The 19,930-nt window shown below is 46.4% G+C and overlaps 1 protein-coding gene across 1 annotated transcript; it reads right to left on the bottom strand.

Moving 5' to 3' along the window:
* Positions 1 to 389: 389 nt before the first annotated feature.
* LOC127925061 (uncharacterized) lies at positions 390 to 9,552 on the bottom strand. Its single transcript, XM_052509843.1, has 5 exons — positions 9,548 to 9,552; positions 5,815 to 9,466; positions 5,655 to 5,709; positions 4,215 to 4,544; positions 390 to 2,751 (listed from the first exon to the last, which is right to left on the bottom strand). The coding sequence occupies exons 1-2, from the start codon at positions 9,550 to 9,552 to the stop codon at positions 8,479 to 8,481; spliced, it is 993 nt and encodes a 330-aa protein (XP_052365803.1). The 3' UTR covers positions 390 to 2,751; positions 4,215 to 4,544; positions 5,655 to 5,709; positions 5,815 to 8,478.
* Positions 9,553 to 19,930: the final 10,378 nt, after the last annotated feature.

The following is a 19,930-nucleotide window of genomic DNA, read 5'->3' as shown; positions in this document are numbered from 1 at the left end:
CTACAGATGACAGTACATTAGAGAGGACTCCAACACACTACAGATGACAGTACATTAGTAGAGGACTCCAACACACTACAGATGACAGTACATTAGTAGAGAGGACTACAACACACTACAGATGACAGTACATTAGTAGAGAGGACTACAACACACTACAGATGACAGTACATTAGTAGAGAGGACTACAACACACTACAACACACTTAGTAGAGAGGACTACAACACACAGATGACAGTACATTAGTAGAGAGACTACAACACACTACAGATGACAGTACATTAGTAGAGAGGACTACAACACTACAGATGACAGTATTAGTAGAGTCCAACACACTACAGATGACAGTACATTAGTAGAGAGGACTTAGTAGAGAGGACTACAACACACTACAGATGACAGTACATTAGAGAGGACTCCAACACACTACAGATGACAGTACATTAGTAGAGAGGACTACAACACACTACAGATGACAGTACATTAGAGAGGACTCCAACACACTACAGATGACAGTACATTAGAGAGGACTCCAACACTACAGATGACAGTACATTAGTAGAGAGGACTCCAACACACTACAGATGACAGTACATTAGAGAGGAATCTCAACACACTACAGATGACAGTACATTAGTAGAGAGGACTCCAACACACTACAGATGACAGTACATTAGTAGAGAGGACTACAACACACTACAGATGACAGTACATTAGTAGAGAGGACTACAACACACTACAGATGACAGTACATTAGTAGAGAGGACTCCAACACACTACAGATGACAGTACATTAGTAGAGAGGACTACAACACACTACAGATGACAGTACATTAGAGAGGACTCCAACACACTACAGATGACAGTACATTAGTAGAGAGGACTACAACACACTACAGATGACAGTACATTAGAGAGGACTCCAACACACTACAGATGACAGTACATTAGTAGAGAGGACTCCAACACACTACAGATGACAGTCCATTAGAGAGGACTCCAACACTACAGATGACAGTACATTAGTAGAGAGGACTCCAACACACTACAGATGACAGTACATTAGTAGAGAGGACTCCAACACACTACAGATGACAGTACATTAGTAGAGAGGACTCCAACACACTACAGATGACAGTCCATTAGTAGAGAGGACTCCAACACACTACAGATGACAGGGGCTGACTGACTGGCTGGTACCAAAACATATAGAGACTGGGTGGATGATGGGGGCTGACTGACTGGCTGGTACCAAAACATATAGAGACTGGGTGGATGATGGGGGCTGACTGACTGGCTGGTACCAAAACATATAGAGACTGGGTGGACGGTGGGGGCTGACTGACTGGCTGGTACCAAAACATATAGAGACTGGGTGGACGATGGGGGCCGACTGACTGGCTGGTACCAAAACATATAGAGACTGGGTGGACGATGGGGGCTGACTGACTGGCTGGTACCAAAACATATAGAGACTGGGTGGACGATGGGGGCTGACTGACTGGCTGGTACCAAAACATATAGAGACTGGGTGGACGATGGGGGCTGACTGACTGGCTGGTACCAAAACATATAGAGACTGGGTGGACGATGGGGGCTGACTGACTGGCTGGTACCAGAACATATAGAGACTGGGTGGACGATGGGGGCTGACTGACAAAACATATAGAGTATTAACCAGATATATGGGGCGTCAAGATTCTGTGTGTGTGTGTGTGTGTGTGTGTGTGTGTGTGTGTGTGTGTGTGTGTGTGTGTGTGTGTGTGTGTGTGTGTGTGTGTGTTTGTACCAGCAGCCGTGTGTGTGTGTGTGTGTGTGTGTGTGTGTGTGTGTGTGTGTGTGTGTGTGTGTGTGTGTGTGTGTGTGTGTGTGTGTGTGTGTGTGTGTGTTTGTACAAGCAGCCGTGTGTGTGTGTGTGTGTGTGTGTGTGTGTGTGTGTGTGTGTGTGTGTGTGTGTGTGTGTGTGTGTGTGTGTGTGTGTGTGTGTGTGTGTGTGTGTGTCACACCAGACTAATTCGATTGGGAGGCTCCAGGCCTCTATATCTGCCTACTCAATCTTTCATAAAACAAAAAATAATCTGCCAAGACGGACATTGTGTCTTCCTTCAGCTCTCTGAGGCAGACGTACAGAGAACCACTAGCTCCATATTAGAACCTACACACAGAGAACCACTAGCTCCATATTAGAACCTACACACAGAGAACCACTAGCTCCATATTAGAACCTACACACAGAGAACCACTAGCTCCATATTAGAACCTACACACAGAGAACCACTAGCTCCATATTAGAACCTACACACAGAGAACCACTAGCTCCATATTAGAACCTACACATGGAGAACCTCTAGCTCCATATTAGAACCTACACACAGAGAACCACTAGCTCCATATTAGAACCTACACATGGAGAACCTCTAGCTCCATATTAGAACCTACACACAGAGAACCACTAGCTCCATATTAGAACCTACACATGGAGAACCACTAGCTCCATATTAGAACCTACACACAGAGAAACACTAGCTCCATATTAGAACCTACACATGGAGAACCTCTAGCTCCATATTAGAACCTACACACAGAGAACCTCTAGCTCCATATTAGAACCTACACACAGAGAACCACTAGCTCCATATTAGAACCTACACACAGAGAACCACTAGCTCCATATTAGAACCTACACACAGAGAACCACTAGCTCCATATTAGAACCTACACACAGAGAACCTCTAGCTCCATATTAGAACCTACACACAGAGAACCACTAGCTCCATATTAGAACCTACACACAGAGAACCTCTAGCTCCATATTAGAATCTACACACAGAGAACCACTAGCTCCATATTAGAACCTACACACAGAGAACCTCTAGCTCCATATTAGAATCTACACACAGAGAACCTCTAGCTCCATATTAGAACCTACACATGGAGAACGTCTAGCTCCATATAGAACCTACACATGGAGAACCTCTAGCTCCATATTAGAACCTACACACAGAGAACCACTAGCTCCATATTAGAACCTACACATGGAGAACCACTAGCTCCATATTAGAACCTACACACAGAGAAACACTAGCTCCATATTAGAACCTACACATGGAGAACCTCTAGCTCCATATTAGAACCTACACACAGAGAACCTCTAGCTCCATATTAGAACCTACACACAGAGAACCACTAGCTCCATATTAGAACCTACACACAGAGAACCACTAGCTCCATATTAGAACCTACACACAGAGAACCACTAGCTCCATATTAGAACCTACACACAGAGAACCACTAGCTCCATATTAGAACCTACACACAGAGAACCACTAGCTCCATATTAGAACCTACACACAGAGAACCTCTAGCTCCATATTAGAATCTACACACAGAGAACCACTAGCTCCATATTAGAACCTACACACAGAGAACCTCTAGCTCCATATTAGAATCTACACACAGAGAACCTCTAGCTCCATATTAGAACCTACACATGGAGAACGTCTAGCTCCATATAGAACCTACACATGGAGAACCTCTAGCTCCATATTAGAACCTACACACAGAGAACCACTAGCTCCATATTAGAACCTACACATGGAGAACCTCTAGCTCCATATTAGAATCTACACACAGAGAACCTATAGCTCCATATTAGAACCTACACACAGAGAACCTCTAGCTCCATATCAGAACCTACACACAGAGAACCTCTAGCTCCATATTAGAACCTACACACAGAGAACCTCTTGCTCCATATTAGAACCTACAGACAGAACCACTAGCTCCATATTAGAACCTACACACACAGAACATCTAGCTCCATATTAGAACCTACACACAGAGAACCTCTGGCTCCATATTAGAATCTACACACAGAGAACCTTTAGCTCCATATTTGAACCTACACATGCAGAACCTCTAGCTCCATATTAGAATCTACACAAGAGAACCTCTAGCTCCATATTAGAACCTACACATGAGAACCTCTAGCTCCATATTAGAATCTACACACAGAGAACCTCTAGCTCCATATTAGAATCTACACACAGAGAACCTCTAGCTCCATATTAGAACCTACACACAGAGAACCACTAGCTCCATATTACAATCTACAAACAGAGAACCTCTAGCTCCATATTAGAACCTACACATGAGAACCTCTAGCTCCATATTATTACCTACACACAGAGAACCACTAGCTCCATATTAGAACCTACACATAGAGAACCACTAGCTCCATATTAGAACCTACACACAGAGAACCACTAGCTCCATATTAGAACCTACACATGGAGAACCTCTAGCTCCATATTAGAACCTACACACAGAGAACCACTAGCTCCATATTAGAACCTACACATGGAGAACCTCTAGCTCCATATTAGAACCTACACACAGAGAACCACTAGCTCCATATTAGAACCTACACATGGAGAACCACTAGCTCCATATTAGAACCTACACACAGAGAAACACTAGCTCCATATTAGAACCTACACATGGAGAACCTCTAGCTCCATATTAGAACCTACACACAGAGAACCTAGCTCCATATTAGAACCTACACACAGAGAACCACTAGCTCCATATTAGAACCTACACACAGAGAACCACTAGCTCCATATTAGAACCTACACACAGAGAACCACTAGCTCCATATTAGAACCTACACACAGAGAACCTCTACTCCATATTAGAACCTACACACAGAAACCACTAGCTCCATATTAGAACCTACACACAGAGAACCTCTAGCTCCATATTAGAATCTACACACAGAGAACCACTAGCTCCATATTAGAACCTACACACAGAGAACCTCTAGCTCCATATTAGAATCTACACACAGAGAACCTCTAGCTCCATATTAGAACCTACACATGGAGAACGTCTAGCTCCATATAGAACCTACACATGGAGAACCTCTAGCTCCATATTAGAACCTACACACAGAGAACCACTAGCTCCATATTAGAACCTACACATGGAGAACCTCTAGCTCCATATTAGAATCTACACACAGAGAACCTCTAGCTCCATATTAGAACCTACACACAGAGAACCTCTAGCTCCATATCAGAACCTACACACAGAGAACCACTAGCTCCATATTAGAACCTACAGACAGAACCACTAGCTCCATATTAGAACCTACACACACAGAACATCTAGCTCCATATTAGAACCTACACACAGAGAACCTCTGGCTCCATATTAGAATCTACACACAGAGAACCTTTAGCTCCATATTTGAACCTACACATGAGAACCTCTAGCTCCATATTAGAATCTACACACAGAGAACCTCTAGCTCCATATTAGAACCTACACATGAGAACCTCTAGCTCCATATTAGAATCTACACACAGAGAACCTCTAGCTCCATATTAGAATCTACACACAGAGAACCTCTAGCTCCATATTAGAACCTACACACAGAGAACCACTAGCTCCATATTAAAATCTACACACAGAGAACCTCTAGCTCCATATTAGAACCTACACATGAGAACCTCTAGCTCCATATTATTACCTACACACAGAGAACCACTAGCTCCATATTAGAACCTACACATAGAGAACCACTAGCTCCATATTAGAACCTACACACAGAGAACCACTAGCTCCATATTAGAACCTACACATGGAGAACCTCTAGCTCCATATTAGAACCTACACACAGAGAACCACTAGCTCCATATTAGAACCTACACATGGAGAACCACTAGCTCCATATTAGAACCTACACATGGAGAACCACTAGCTCCATATTAGAACCTACACATGGAGAACCACTAGCTCCATATTAGAACCTACACACAGAGAAACACTAGCTCCATATTAGAACCTACACATGGAGAACCTCTAGCTCCATATTAGAACCTACACACAGAGAACCTCTAGCTCCATATTAGAACCTACACACAGAGAACCACTAGCTCCATATTAGAACCTACACACAGAGAACCACTAGCTCCATATTAGAACCTACACACAGAGAACCACTAGCTCCATATTAGAACCTACACACAGAGAACCTCTAGCTCCATATTAGAACCTACACACAGAGAACCACTAGCTCCATATTAGAACCTACACACAGAGAACCTCTAGCTCCATATTAGAACCTACACATGGAGAACGTCTAGCTCCATATAGAACCTACACATGGAGAACCTCTAGCTCCATATTAGAACCTACACACAGAGAACCACTAGCTCCATATTAGAACCTACACATGGAGAACCTCTAGCTCCATATTAGAATCTACACACAGAGAACCTATAGCTCCATATTAGAACCTACACACAGAGAACCTCTAGCTCCATATCAGAACCTACACACAGAGAACCTCTAGCTCCATATTAGAACCTACACACAGAGAACCTCTTGCTCCATATTAGAACCTACAGACAGAACCACTAGCTCCATATTAGAACCTACACACACAGAACATCTAGCTCCATATTAGAACCTACACACAGAGAACCTCTGGCTCCATATTAGAATCTACACACAGAGAACCTTTAGCTCCATATTTGAACCTACACATGAGAACCTCTAGCTCCATATTAGAATCTACACACAGAGAACCTCTAGCTCCATATTAGAACCCACACATGAGAACCTCTAGCTCCATATTAGAATCTACACACAGAGAACCTCTAGCTCCATATTAGAATCTACACACAGAGAACCTCTAGCTCCATATTAGAACCTACACACAGAGAACCACTAGCTCCATATTAAAATCTACACACAGAGAACCTCTAGCTCCATATTAGAACCTACACATGAGAACCTCTAGCTCCATATTATTACCTACACACAGAGAACCACTAGCTCCATATTAGAACCTACACATAGAGAACCACTAGCTCCATATTAGAACCTACACACAGAGAACCTCTAGCTCCATATTAGAACCTACACATGAGAACCTCTAGCTCCATATTAGAACCTACACATGAGAACCTCTAGCTCCATATTAGAACCTACACATGAGAACCACTAGCTCCATATTAGAACCTACACACAGAGAACCTCTAGCTCCATATTAGAACCTACACATGAGAACCTCTAGCTCCATATTATTACCTACACACAGAGAACCACTAGCTTCATAGGTTGTAGAGGCAGTCTCTCTGCTTACAGAAAGGCCTTGGACACATTGGGGATTGATAACACACACACACACACACACACACACACATCTACTGCCACACAACCCAACAATGGACAGTTAAACATCTGTTTATTTGATATGATACAACAAGATGATTTAAGATTTGGAGCTACAGTGATTTACTGGGACACATTGAAATGAGTGACTAGCTACATGACACAGCCCAGCTAAGCCCAGCTATCAGGTAACCTGGTTCCATCAAGGTCTCAGGTTACCCAGACAAAGCAGCCGATCAGGTAACCTGGTTCCCTCAAGGTCTCAGGTTACCCAGACAAAGCAGCCGATCAGGTAACCTGGTTCCCTCAAGGTCTCAGGTTACCCAGACAAAGCAGCCGATCAGGTAACCTGGTTCCCTCAAGGTCTCAGGTTACCCAGACAAAGCAGCCGATCAGGTAACCTGGTTCCATTAAGGTCTCAGGTTACCCAGACAAAGCAGCCGATCAGGTAACCTGGTTCCATTAAGGTCTCAGGTTACCCAGACAAAGCAGCCAATCAGGTAACCTGGTTCCATCAAGGTCTCAGGTTACCCAGACAAAGCAGCCAATCAGGTAACCTGGTTCCATCAAGGTCTCAGGTTCCCCAGACAAAGCAGCCGATCAGGTAACCTGGTTCCATTAAGGTCTCAGGTTACCCAGACAAAGCAGCCAATCAGGTAACCTGGTTCCATCAAGGTCTCAGGTTACCCAGACAAAGCAGCCAATCAGGTAACCTGGTTCCATCAAGGTCTCAGGTTACCCAGACAAAGCAGCCAATCAGGTAACCTGGTTCCATCAAGGTCTCAGGTTACCCAGACAAAGCAGCCAGACAGACTATTACCATTTAAAGTCTCACCATCACCGTGACAACAACCAAATACTCTGGGTGGGTGGTTTCCACTACGTAGTAAACAATGAGTGATTATAGAACCAGAGAGTGTTGTCTTAACAGTGTGTGTGTGTGTGTGTGTGTGTGTGTGTGTGTGTGTGTGTGTGTGTGTGTGTGTGTGAGAGAGAGAACACGATAAATGATCAACAGTTTAGAAGGCTTCCTGTAGGCTGACTGAGAAATGAAAACAAATCCTCCATGAACCTTGACGCCCCCACATGTAGAGGGGGGAGGACACCAAATCTACATGCGCGTGCGTACATGCAGTATCAACACACACACACACACACACACACACACACACACACACACACACACACACACACACACACACACACACACACACACACACACACACACACACACACACACACACACACACACAGCTCTGTGCCATACCACCAGGCGCTGCCTCCAACCAACAGGCTCACCTGACTGGGGGGGAAGTCCTGACTCCTCTGGCTGGTAGGTGAAATAACCTCCAGACACTAATCCTGGGTCTGAAACCACATGACGCAACTAGACTAGAGAAACCACATGACGCAAATAGACTAGAGAAACCACATGACGCAACTAGACTAGAGAAACCACATGACGCAACTAGTCTAGAGAAACCACATGACGCAAATAGACTAGAGAAACCACATGACGCAACTAGTCTAGAGAAACCACATGACGCAACTAGACTAGAGAAACCACATGACGCAACTAGACTAGAGAAACCACATGATGCAACTAGACTAGAGAAACCACATGACGCAACTAGTCTAGAGAAACCACATGACGCATATAGACTAGAGAAACCACATGACGCAACTAGACTAGAGAAACCACATGACGCAACTAGACTAGAGAAACCACATGACGCAACTAGTCTAGAGAAACCACATGACGCAACTAGACTAGAGAAACCACATGACGCAACAAGACTAGAGAAACCACATGACGCAACTAGACTAGAGAAACCACATGACGCAACTAGACTAGAGAAACCACATGACGCAACTAGACTAAAGAAACCACATGACGCAAATAGACTAGAGAAACCACATGACGCAACTAGTCTAGAGAAACCACATGACGCAAATAGACTAGAGAAACCACATGACGCAACTAGTCTAGAGAAACCACATGACGCAAATAGACTAGAGAAACCACATGACGCAACTAGTCTAGAGAAACCACATGACGCAAATAGACTAGAGAAACCACATGACGCAACTAGTCTAGAGAAACCACATGACGCATATAGACTAGAGAAACCACATGACGCAACTAGACTAGAGAAACCACATGACGCAACTAGACTAGAGAAACCACATGACGCAACTAGTCTAGAGAAACCACATGACGCAACTAGACTAGAGAAACCACATGACGCAACTAGTCTAGAGAAACCACATGACGCAAATAGACTAGAGAAACCACATGACGCAACTAGACTAGAGAAACCATGACGCAACTAGACTAGAGAAACCACATGAGACTAGAGAAACCACATGACGCAAATAGACTAGACTGACGCAACTAGACTAGAGAAACCACATGACGCAACTAGTCTAGAGAAACCACATGACGCAACTAGTCTAGAGAAACCACATGACGCAACTAGACTAGAGAAACCACATGACGCAACTAGACTAGAGAAACCACATGACGCAACTAGACTAGAGAAACCACATGACGCAACTAGACTAGAGAAACCACATGACGCAACTAGACTAGAGAAACCACATGACGCAACTAGACTAGAGAAACCACATGACGCAACTAGACTAGAGAAACCACATGACGCAACTAGACTAAAGAAACCACATGACGCAACTAGACTAGAGAAACCACATGACGCAACTAGTCTAGAGAAACCACATGACGCAAATAGACTAGAAAACCACATGACGCAACTAGACTAGAGAAACCACATGACGCAAATAGACTAGAGAAACCACATGAAGCAACTAGACTAGAGAAACCACATGACGCAACTAGACTAGAGAAACCACATGACGAGAAACCACATGACGCAAATAGACTAGAGAAACCACATGACGCAACTAGACTAGAGAAACCACATGACGCAAATAGACTAGAGAAACCACATGACGCAACTGACTAGAGAAACCACATGACGCAAATAGACTAGAAACCACATGACGCAACTAGTCTAGAGAAACCACAGAGAAACCACACTAGAGAAACCACATGACGCAACTAGACTAGAGAAACCACATGACGCAACTAGACTAGAGAAACCACATGACGCAACTGACGAGAAACACTAGAGAAACCACATGACGCAACTAGACTAGAGAAACCACATGACGCAACTAGACTAGAGAAACCACATGACGCAACTAGACTAGAGAAACCACATGACGCAACTAGTCTAGAGAAACCACATGACGCAACTAGACTAGAGAAACCACATGACGCATATAGACTAGAGAAACCACATGACGCAACTAGACTAGAGAAACCACATGACGCAACTAGACTAGAGAAACCACATGACGCAACTAGTCTAGAGAAACCACATGACGCAACTAGACTAGAGAAACCACATGAAGCAACTAGACTAGAGAAACCACATGACGCAACTAGACTAGAGAAACCACATGACGCATGTACTGAAAACCTGTGTGTGTGTGTGTGTGTGTGTGTGTGTGTGTGTGTGTGTGTGTGTGTGTGTGTGTGTGTGTGTGTGTGTGTGTGTGTGTGTGTGTGTGTGTGTACAGAGAGGCCATGCGTACAGCGAGGGTTAACCAGGTTGCCTGTCTGATCACTGACAATGATGAGTCAGCCTATAGGGAGGAGGTCAGTCACCTGGCAGTGTGGTGCTCCCTGCCATCCATAACCTCTATACCAGGCGGTGTCAGAGGAAGGCCCAAAACATTTTCAAAGACTCCAGCCACCCCAGTCCTAGACTGTTCTCTCTGCTACCACACGGCAAACGGTACCGATAAACCAAGTCTGGAACCAACAGGACTCTGAACAGCTTCTATCCCCAAACCACAAGACTGCTAAACAAGACTGCTAAACAAGAATGCTAAACAAGACTGCTAAACAAGAATGCTAAACAAGAATGCTAAACAAGACTGCTCAACAAGACTGCCAAACAAGAATGCTAAACAAGACTGCTAAATAGCTAATCCAGTGGCTACCTGGACTTCCTGCACTGACCCTTTTTTACAGTAACTCTCTTGCACTGGCTCTACCCACACTCGCAGACTCTACCCACACTCGCAGACTCTACCCACACTCGCCGGACTCTACCCACACTCGCCGGACTCTACCCACTCACTGGACTCTACCTACTCACTGGACTCTACCCACACTCGCCGGACTCTACCCACCCGGACTCTACCCACACTCACCGGACTCTACCTACTCACTGGACTCTACCTACACTCACTGGACTCTACCTACACTCACTGGACTCTACCTACACTCACTGGACTCTACCTACACTCACTGGACTCTACCTACACTCACTGGACTCTACCTACTCACTGGACTCTACCTACTCACTGGACTCTACCTACACTCACTGGACTCTACCTACTCACTGGACTCTACCTACTCACTGGACTCTACCTACTCACTGGACTCTACCTACACTCACTGGACTCTACCTACTCACTGGACTCTACCTACTCACTGGACTCTACCTACTCACTGGACTCTACTTACACTCACTGGACTCTACCTACTCACTGGACTCTACCTACTCACTGGACTCTACCTACACTCACTGGACTCTACCTACTCACTGGACTCTACCTACTCACTGGACTCTACCTACTCACTGGACTCTACCTACTCACTGGACTCTACCTACTCACTGGACTCTACCTACACTCACTGGACTCTACCTACACTCACTGGACTCTACCTACACTCACTGGACTCTACCTACTCACTGGACTCTACCTACACTCACTGGACTCTACCTACACTCACTGGACTCTACCTACACTCACTGGACTCTACCTACACTCACTGGACTCTACCTACTCACTGGACTCTACCTACTCACTGGACTCTACCTACACTCACTGGACTCTACCTACACTCACTGGACTCTACCTACACTCACTGGACTCTACCTACTCACTGGACTCTACCTACACTCACTGGACTCTACCTACACTCACTGGACTCTACCTGTCACTGTTAGTCTACACCGGTTGTTCAGGAAGCATGTCACTGTTAGTCTACACCGGTTGTTTAGGAAGCTTGTGACAAATAACACTTGCCCACAGTCTCCAAGCTACAGTACATACTTCCATAATGAATGCAGAGACGCTGGCCATGCTGAGAGAAAGCACACGTCATACAGCTCCTCTATACTTCTCTGTCTCTTCCCCTCCCCTCCCCTCTCTCATTCTCCTTCTCCCTCCTTCTCTCTCTGTCTCTTCCCCTCCCCTCCCCTCTCTCATTCTCCTTCTCCCTCCTTCTCTCTCTGTCTCTTCCCCTCCCCTCCCCTCTCTCATTCTCCTTCTCCCTCCCCTCCCTCCCCTCTCTCATTCTCCTTCTCCCTCCTTCTCTCTCTGTCTCTTTCCCTCCCCTCCCCTCTCTCATTCTCCTTCTACCCCCTTCTCCCTCTGTCTCTTTTCCTCCCTCCCCTCCCCTCTCTCATTCTCCTTCTACCCCCTTCTCCCTCCTTCTCTCTCTGTCCCTCAGTCCCATCACCTTCTCTTTCAATTTCCCTCTCCTCTCTCCTCTTTCTGGCTCTCATTAGTCCTCTCTCCTTCCCTCTGTCCCTCCTTAGTCCTCCCTCTCCTCTCTCTGTCCCTCAGTCCTCTCTCCTCCCCTCTCTGTCCTCCCTCTGCCCCTCCTTAGTCCTCTCTCTGTCCCTCAGTCCTCTCTCCTTCTCTCTCTGTCCCTCAGTCCTCTCTCCTTCTCTCTCTGTCCATCCTTAGTCCTCTCTCTGCCCCTCCTTAGTCCTCTCTCCGTCCTTCAGTCCTCTCTCCTCCCTCTCCTCTCTGTCCCTCATTAGTCCTCTCTCCTCTCTGTCCCTCCTTAGTCCTCTCTCCTTCCCTAGTCCTCTCTCCTTCCCTAGTCCTCTCTCCCTCCTTAGTCCTCTCTCTGTCCCTCATTAGTCCTCTCTCCTCTCTGTCCCTCCTTAGTCCTCTCTCCTTCCCTAGTCCTCTCTCCCTCCTTAGTCCTCTCTCCCTCCTTAGTCCTCTCTCTGTCCCTCCTTAGTCCTCTCTCCTCTCTCTGTCCCTCTTAGTCCTCTCTCCTTTCTCTGTCCCTCTTAGTCCTCTCTCCTCTCTCTGTCCCTCTTAGTCCTCTCTCCTCTCTCTGTCCCTCCTTAGTCCTCTCTCATCTCTCTCATCTCTCTGTCCCTCCTTAGTCCTCTCTCTGTCCCTCTTAGTCCTCTCTCCTCTCTCTGTCCCTCTTAGTCCTCTCTCCTCTCTCTGTCCCTCTTAGTCCTCTCTCCTCTCTCTGTCCCTCCTTAGTCCTCTCTCTGTCTCTCCTTAGTCCTCTCTCCTCTCTCTGTCCCTCCTTAGTCCTCTCTCCTTCCCTCTGTCCCTCCTTAGTCCTCTCTCTGTCCCTCTGTCCCTCCTTAGTCCTCTCTCTGTCTCTCCTTAGTCCTCTCTCCTTCCCTCTGTCCCTCCTTAGTCCTCTCTCCTCTCTCTGTCCCTCTTAGTCCTCTCTCCTCTCTCTGTCCCTCCTTAGTCCTCTCTCCTCTCTCTGTCCCTCCTTAGTCCTCTCTCCTTCCCTCTGTCCCTCCTTAGTCCTCTCTCTGTCCCTCTGTCCCTCCTTAGTCCTCTCTCCTTCCCTCTGTCCCTCCTTAGTGCTCTCTCCTCTCTCTGTCCCTCCTTAGTCCTCTCTCCTTCCCTCTGTCCCTCCTTAGTCCTCTCTCCTCTCTCTGTCCCTCCTTAGTCCTCTCTCCTCTCTCTGTCCCTCCTTAGTCCTCTCTCTGTCCCTCTTTGTCCTCTCTCCTCTCTCTGTCCCTCTTAGTCCTCTCTCCTCTCTCTGTCCCTCTTAGTCCTCTCTCCTCTCTCTGTCCCTCCTTAGTCCTCTCTCTGTCTCTCCTTAGTCCTCTCTCTGTCCCTCCTTAGTCCTCTCTCTGTCCCTCCTTAGTCCTCTCTCTCTCTGTCCCTCTTAGTCCTCTCTCCTCTCTCTGTCCCTCCTTAGTCCTCTCTCTGTCTCTCCTTAGTCCTCTCTCTGTCTCTCCTTAGTCCTCTCTCCTCTCTCTGTCCCTCTTAGTCCTCTCTCCTCTCTCTGTCCCTCCTTAGTCCTCTCTCTGTCTCTCCTTAGTCCTCTCTCCTTCCCTCTGTCCCTCCTTAGTCCTCTCTCCTTCCCTCTGTCCCTCCTTAGTCCTCTCTCTGTCCCTCCTTAGTCCTCTCTCTGTCCCTCTGTCCCTCCTTAGTCCTCTCTCTGTCTCTCCTTAGTCCTCTCTCCTTCCCTCTGTCCCTCCTTAGTCCTCTCTCTCTCCCTCCTTAGTCCTCTCTCTGTCCCTCCTTAGTCCTCTCTCTGTCCCTCTGTCCCTCCTTAGTCCTCTCTCTGTCTCTCCTTAGTCCTCTCTCCTCTCTCTGTCCCTCTTAGTCCTCTCTCTGTCCCTCTGTCCCTCCTTAGTCCTCTCTCTGTCTCTCCTTAGTCCTCTCTCCTTCAATTTCCCTCTCTACTTCTCTCTACCTCTACCCTGCCCCCCCTCTCTCTTTCTCTAGAAAGAGATCAAACATAAACACCATGGTTTGTCTCTCTGTCTGACACGTGAACCATCTCTGGCCTCTGCTTTTACCCAGCAATGCAAAGGGCCTGACGGGCGGTGGTTTGTTCTGAGTTCTACTCTCCATGAGCAGAGGGGATGGATGGAGGAGAGAGAACCACACACAGGCAGAGAGAGAGAGAGACAGAACCACACACAGAGACAGAGAGAGAGAGACAGAACCACACACAGAGACAGAGAGAGAACCACACACAGAGACAGAGAGAGAACCACACACAGACAGAAAGACAGAGAGAGAACCACACACAGAGACAGAGAGAGAACCACACACAGAGACACAGAGAGAACCACACACAGAGACAGAGAGAGAACCACACACAGAGACAGAGAGAGAACCACACACAGACAGAGAGAGAACCACACACAGAGACAGAGAGAGAGAGACAGAACCACACACAGAGACAGAGAGAGAACCACACACAGAGACAGAGAGAGAACCACACACAGACAGAGAGAGAGAGACAGAACCACACACAGAGAGAGAACCACACACAGACAGAGAGAGAACCACACACAGACAGAGAGAGAACCACACACAGAGACAGAGAGAACCACACACAGAGACAGAGAGAGAACCACACACAGAGACAGAGAGAACCACACACAGAGACAGAGAGAGAACCACACACAGAGACAGGGAGAGAACCACACACAGAGACAGAGAGACAGAGAGAGAACCACACACAGAGACAGAGAGAGAGAGAGAACCACACACAGAGACAGAGACAGAGAGAGAACCACACACAGAGACAGAGAGACAGAGAGACAACCACACACAGAGACAGAGAGACAGAGAGAGAACCACACACAGAGACAGAGAGAGAACCACACACAGAGACAGAGAGAACCACACACAGAGACAGAGAGAGAACCACACACAGAGACAGAGAGACAACCACACACAGAGACAGAGAGACAGAGAGAGAACCACACACAGACAGAGAGACAGAGAGAGAACCACACACAGAGACAGAGAGAGAACCACACACAGAGACACAGAGAGAACCACACACAGAGACAGAGAGAGAACCACACACAGAGACAGAGAAAGAACCACACACAGACAGAGAGAGAACCACACACACAGAGACAGAGAGAGAACCACACACAGAGACAGAGAGAGAACCACACACAGACAGAGAGAGAGAGACAGAACCACACACAGAGAGAGAACCACACACAGACAGAGAGAGAACCACACACAGACAGAGAGAGAACCACACACAGAGACAGAGAGAACCACACACAGAGACAGAGAGAGAACCACACACAGAGACAGAGAGAACCACACACAGAGACAGAGAGAGAACCACACACAGAGACAGGAGAGAACCACACACAGAGACAGAGAGACAGAGAGAGAACCACACACAGAGACAGAGAGAGAGAGAGAACCACACACAGAGACAGAGAGAGAACCACACACAGAGACAGAGAGACAGAGAGAGAACCACACACAGAGACAGAGAGAGAACCACACACAGAGACAGAGAGAACCACACACAGAGACAGAGAGAGAACCACACACAGAGACAGAGAGAGAGAGAGAACCACACACAGAGACAGAGAAGAACCACACACAGAGACAGAGAGACAGAGAGAGAACCACACACAGAGACAGAGAGAGAACCACACACAGAGACAGAGAGAACCACACACAGAGACAGAGAGAACCACACACAGAGACAGAGAGACAGAGAGAGAACCACACACAGAGACAGAGAGAGAACCACACACAGAGACAGAGAGACAGAGAGAGAACCACACACAGAGACAGAGAGAGAACCACACACAGAACCACACATAGAGACAGAGAACCACACACAGAGAGAGAGACAGAGGGACGGTCAGTTCAGCTTGCTGTGTGTCTGAAGTTCCCTTGAGGCTGTTTACCCTCAGATAGACCCCAACCTTATCTGACCGTTCTTTCTCCTTCTCCCTCCCTCCCTCCCTCCCTCCCTCCCTCCCTCCCCCCGCCGTCTCTCTCAGATGAAGGATCTTCATGGCTTTCTCACATTCCTTCCTGGCCTATTCTTAGCCGGGCCCCTGGACGAGTCGCCCTGCCCAGCACACCTACACGTCCTCAGCAGCAGGCAGGCGGGGATGGCACACAGCCAGGTAGCATGGCCAAACCAAAAGACAACTGGAGGGTAGTGGGGGAGTTAGTACTAACACCAATATAGGCTACCGTTGGAGAATGTTAGCAACTAACACAACTTCTCAACGCCATCGACTACCAGCTCCATTTCTGTAGATAACGGCCAAGAGAATGTGGGAGAAAACATGAGAGTACCAACAGAGAGAGAGGTGAAGGGGAGGAAGAGGAGGAGCTAGAGAGAGCTGTAGCTGTTAGTCTACTGGTAGTGTTCTGTACCAACAGAGAGAGAGGTGAAGGGGAGGAAGAGGAGGAGCTAGAGAGAGCTGTAGCTGTTAGTCTACTGGTAGTGTTCTGTACCAACAGAGAGAGAGGTGAGGGGAGGAAGAGGAGGAGCTAGAGAGAGCTGTAGCTGTTAGTCTACTGGTAGTGTTCTGTACCCTGTACCATTATGAACACAATCCCCCTCATTCCAACCCCGTCAAACACACGGAGCATTAGAAGGTGAACTAGGCCTACACAACGCCAGCCTGCCGTGGACTCACTGGAGGGAAAATTACTGCTTAAAACAACTAACAAAAAACATTTTCACCCACTCAGCTGACCTTGTGGTAGAGAAGAGAAGAGTGCTGGCAGAGAGAATGAGAATGGGAGAGGGAAGAGAGAGATGTAGGAGAGAGAGAGAGAGAGAGAGAGAGAGAGAGAGAGAGAGAGAGAGAGAGAGAGAGAGAGATGTAGCAGATAGATTTTGTCTGAGTAAAACATTTTTGTAAAAACAAACAGAGGGGAGAGAGAGATTATCCTGAGGGCAGAGAAGAGAGAGAGAGAGTGTGTGTGTGAGTGTGTGAGAGAGAGAGAAGGAGAGAAAGAGAGAGATGTAGCAGATAGATTTTGTCTGAGTAAAACATTTTTGTAAAAACAAACAGAGGGGGTAGATTATCCCGAGGGCAGAGAAGAGAGTGTGTGTGTGTGTGTGTGTGTGTGTGTGTGTGTGTGTGTGTGTGTGTGTGACTGCTTATGAATATTATTCCTGCCCTTACTGGGGCCCCTGCGCTCCCTTGACACAACTTTACACACACACACACACGAGCAGGCTTCCTGTCACACACACACACAGATTATACACTAACACAATCTAAACCTCTCTGAGTTAGGCCGCCCCATCAGGGAGGTACACAGTGAAAACAAAATGGAGAGTTTCAATCAACATCAGGACTACTCATTTAAAGGGCATTAGGGATTCATGGCTGCACTCCAAGACTAAAAATAAACATTTGATCCTTTAAAAGGGGCAATCTAGGATTTGAAGAAAAAAAATTCATCCCAGCCACTTGCAAGCAACTGAGTGATCTGCATTTACAAGTTACATTCTTCAAGAAACAACGGCACCTAATATATAAATAATTTAGATGTTTTTTTTAAATGGATGTACCAACCCCAGATTAACCCTTTAAAGCAGTAGGTGATGTTTATAATGTCTCATCAGAACAGTGGGAGGTCCTGACATTACAGTGATGTTTATAATGTCTCATCAGAACAGTGGGAGGTCCAGACATTACAGTGATGTTTATAATGTCTCATCAGAACAGTGGGAGGTCCTGACATTACAGTGATGTTTATAATGTCTCATCAGAACAGTGGGAGGTCCTGACATTACAGTGATGTTTATAATGTCTCATCAGAACAGTGGGAGGTCCAGACATTACAGTGATGTTTATAATGTCTCATCAGAACAGTGGGAGGTCCAGACATTACAGTGATGTTTATAATGTCTCATCAGAACAGTGGGAGGTCCTGACATTACAGTGATGTTTATAATGTCCCATCAGAACAGTGGGAGGTCCTGACATTACAGTGATGTTTATAATGTCCCATCAGAACAGTGGGAGGTCCTGACATTACAGTGATGTTTATAATGTCTCATCAGAACAGTGGGAGGTCCTGACATTACAGTGATGTTTATAATGTCCCATCAGAACAGTGGGAGGTCCAGACATTACAGTGATGTTTATAATGTCTCATCAGAACAGTGGGAGGTCCTGACATTAAAGTGATGTTTATAATGTCTCATCAGAACAGTGGGAGGTCCTGACTAGACATTACAGTGATGTTTATAATGTCCCATCAGAACTGTGGGAGGTCCAGACATTACAGTGATGTTTATAATGTCCCATCAGAACAGTGGGAGGTCCTGACTAGACATTACAGTGATGTTTATAATGTCTCATCAGAACAGTGGGAGGTCCTGACATTACAGTGATGTTTATAATGTCCCATCAGAACAGTGGGAGGTCCAGACATTACAGTGATGTTTATAATGTCCCATCAGAACAGTGGGAGGTCCAGACATTACAGTGATGTTTATAATGTCCCATCAGAACAGTGGGAGGTCCAGACATTACAGTGATGTTTATAATGTCTCATCAGAACAGTGGGAGGTCCAGACATTACAGTGATGTTTATAATGTCTCATCAGAACAGTGGGAGGTCCAGACATTACAGTGATGTTTATAATGTCCCATCAGAACAGTGGGAGGTCCAGACATTACAGTGATGTTTATAATGTCTCATCAGAACAGTGGGAGGTCCAGACATTACAGTGATGTTTATAATGTCTCATCAGAACAGTGGGAGGTCCAGACATTACAGTGATGTTTATAATGTCTCATCAGAACAGTGGGAGGTCCAGACATTACAGTGATGTTTATAATGTCTCATCAGAACAGTGGGAGGTCCAGACATTACAGTGATGTTTATAATGTCCCATCAGAACAGTGGGAGGTCCAGACATTACAGTGATGTTTATAATGTCTCATCAGAACAGTGGGAGGTCCAGACATTACAGTGATGTTTATAATGTCTCATCAGAACAGTGGGAGGTCCAGACATTACAGTGATGTTTATAATGTCTCATCAGAACAGTGGGAGGTCCAGACATTACAGTGATGTTTATAATGTCCCATCAGAACAGTGGGAGGTCCAGACATTACAGTGATGTTTATAATGTCTCATCAGAACAGTGGGAGGTCCTGACTAGACATTACA

The sequence above is a fragment of the Oncorhynchus keta genome, unplaced genomic scaffold (assembly GCF_023373465.1).
Source record: "Oncorhynchus keta strain PuntledgeMale-10-30-2019 unplaced genomic scaffold, Oket_V2 Un_contig_5015_pilon_pilon, whole genome shotgun sequence".
Classification (NCBI taxonomy): Eukaryota; Metazoa; Chordata; class Actinopteri; order Salmoniformes; family Salmonidae; genus Oncorhynchus; species Oncorhynchus keta.
This window is presented reverse-complemented; position numbering and strand designations above follow the sequence as displayed.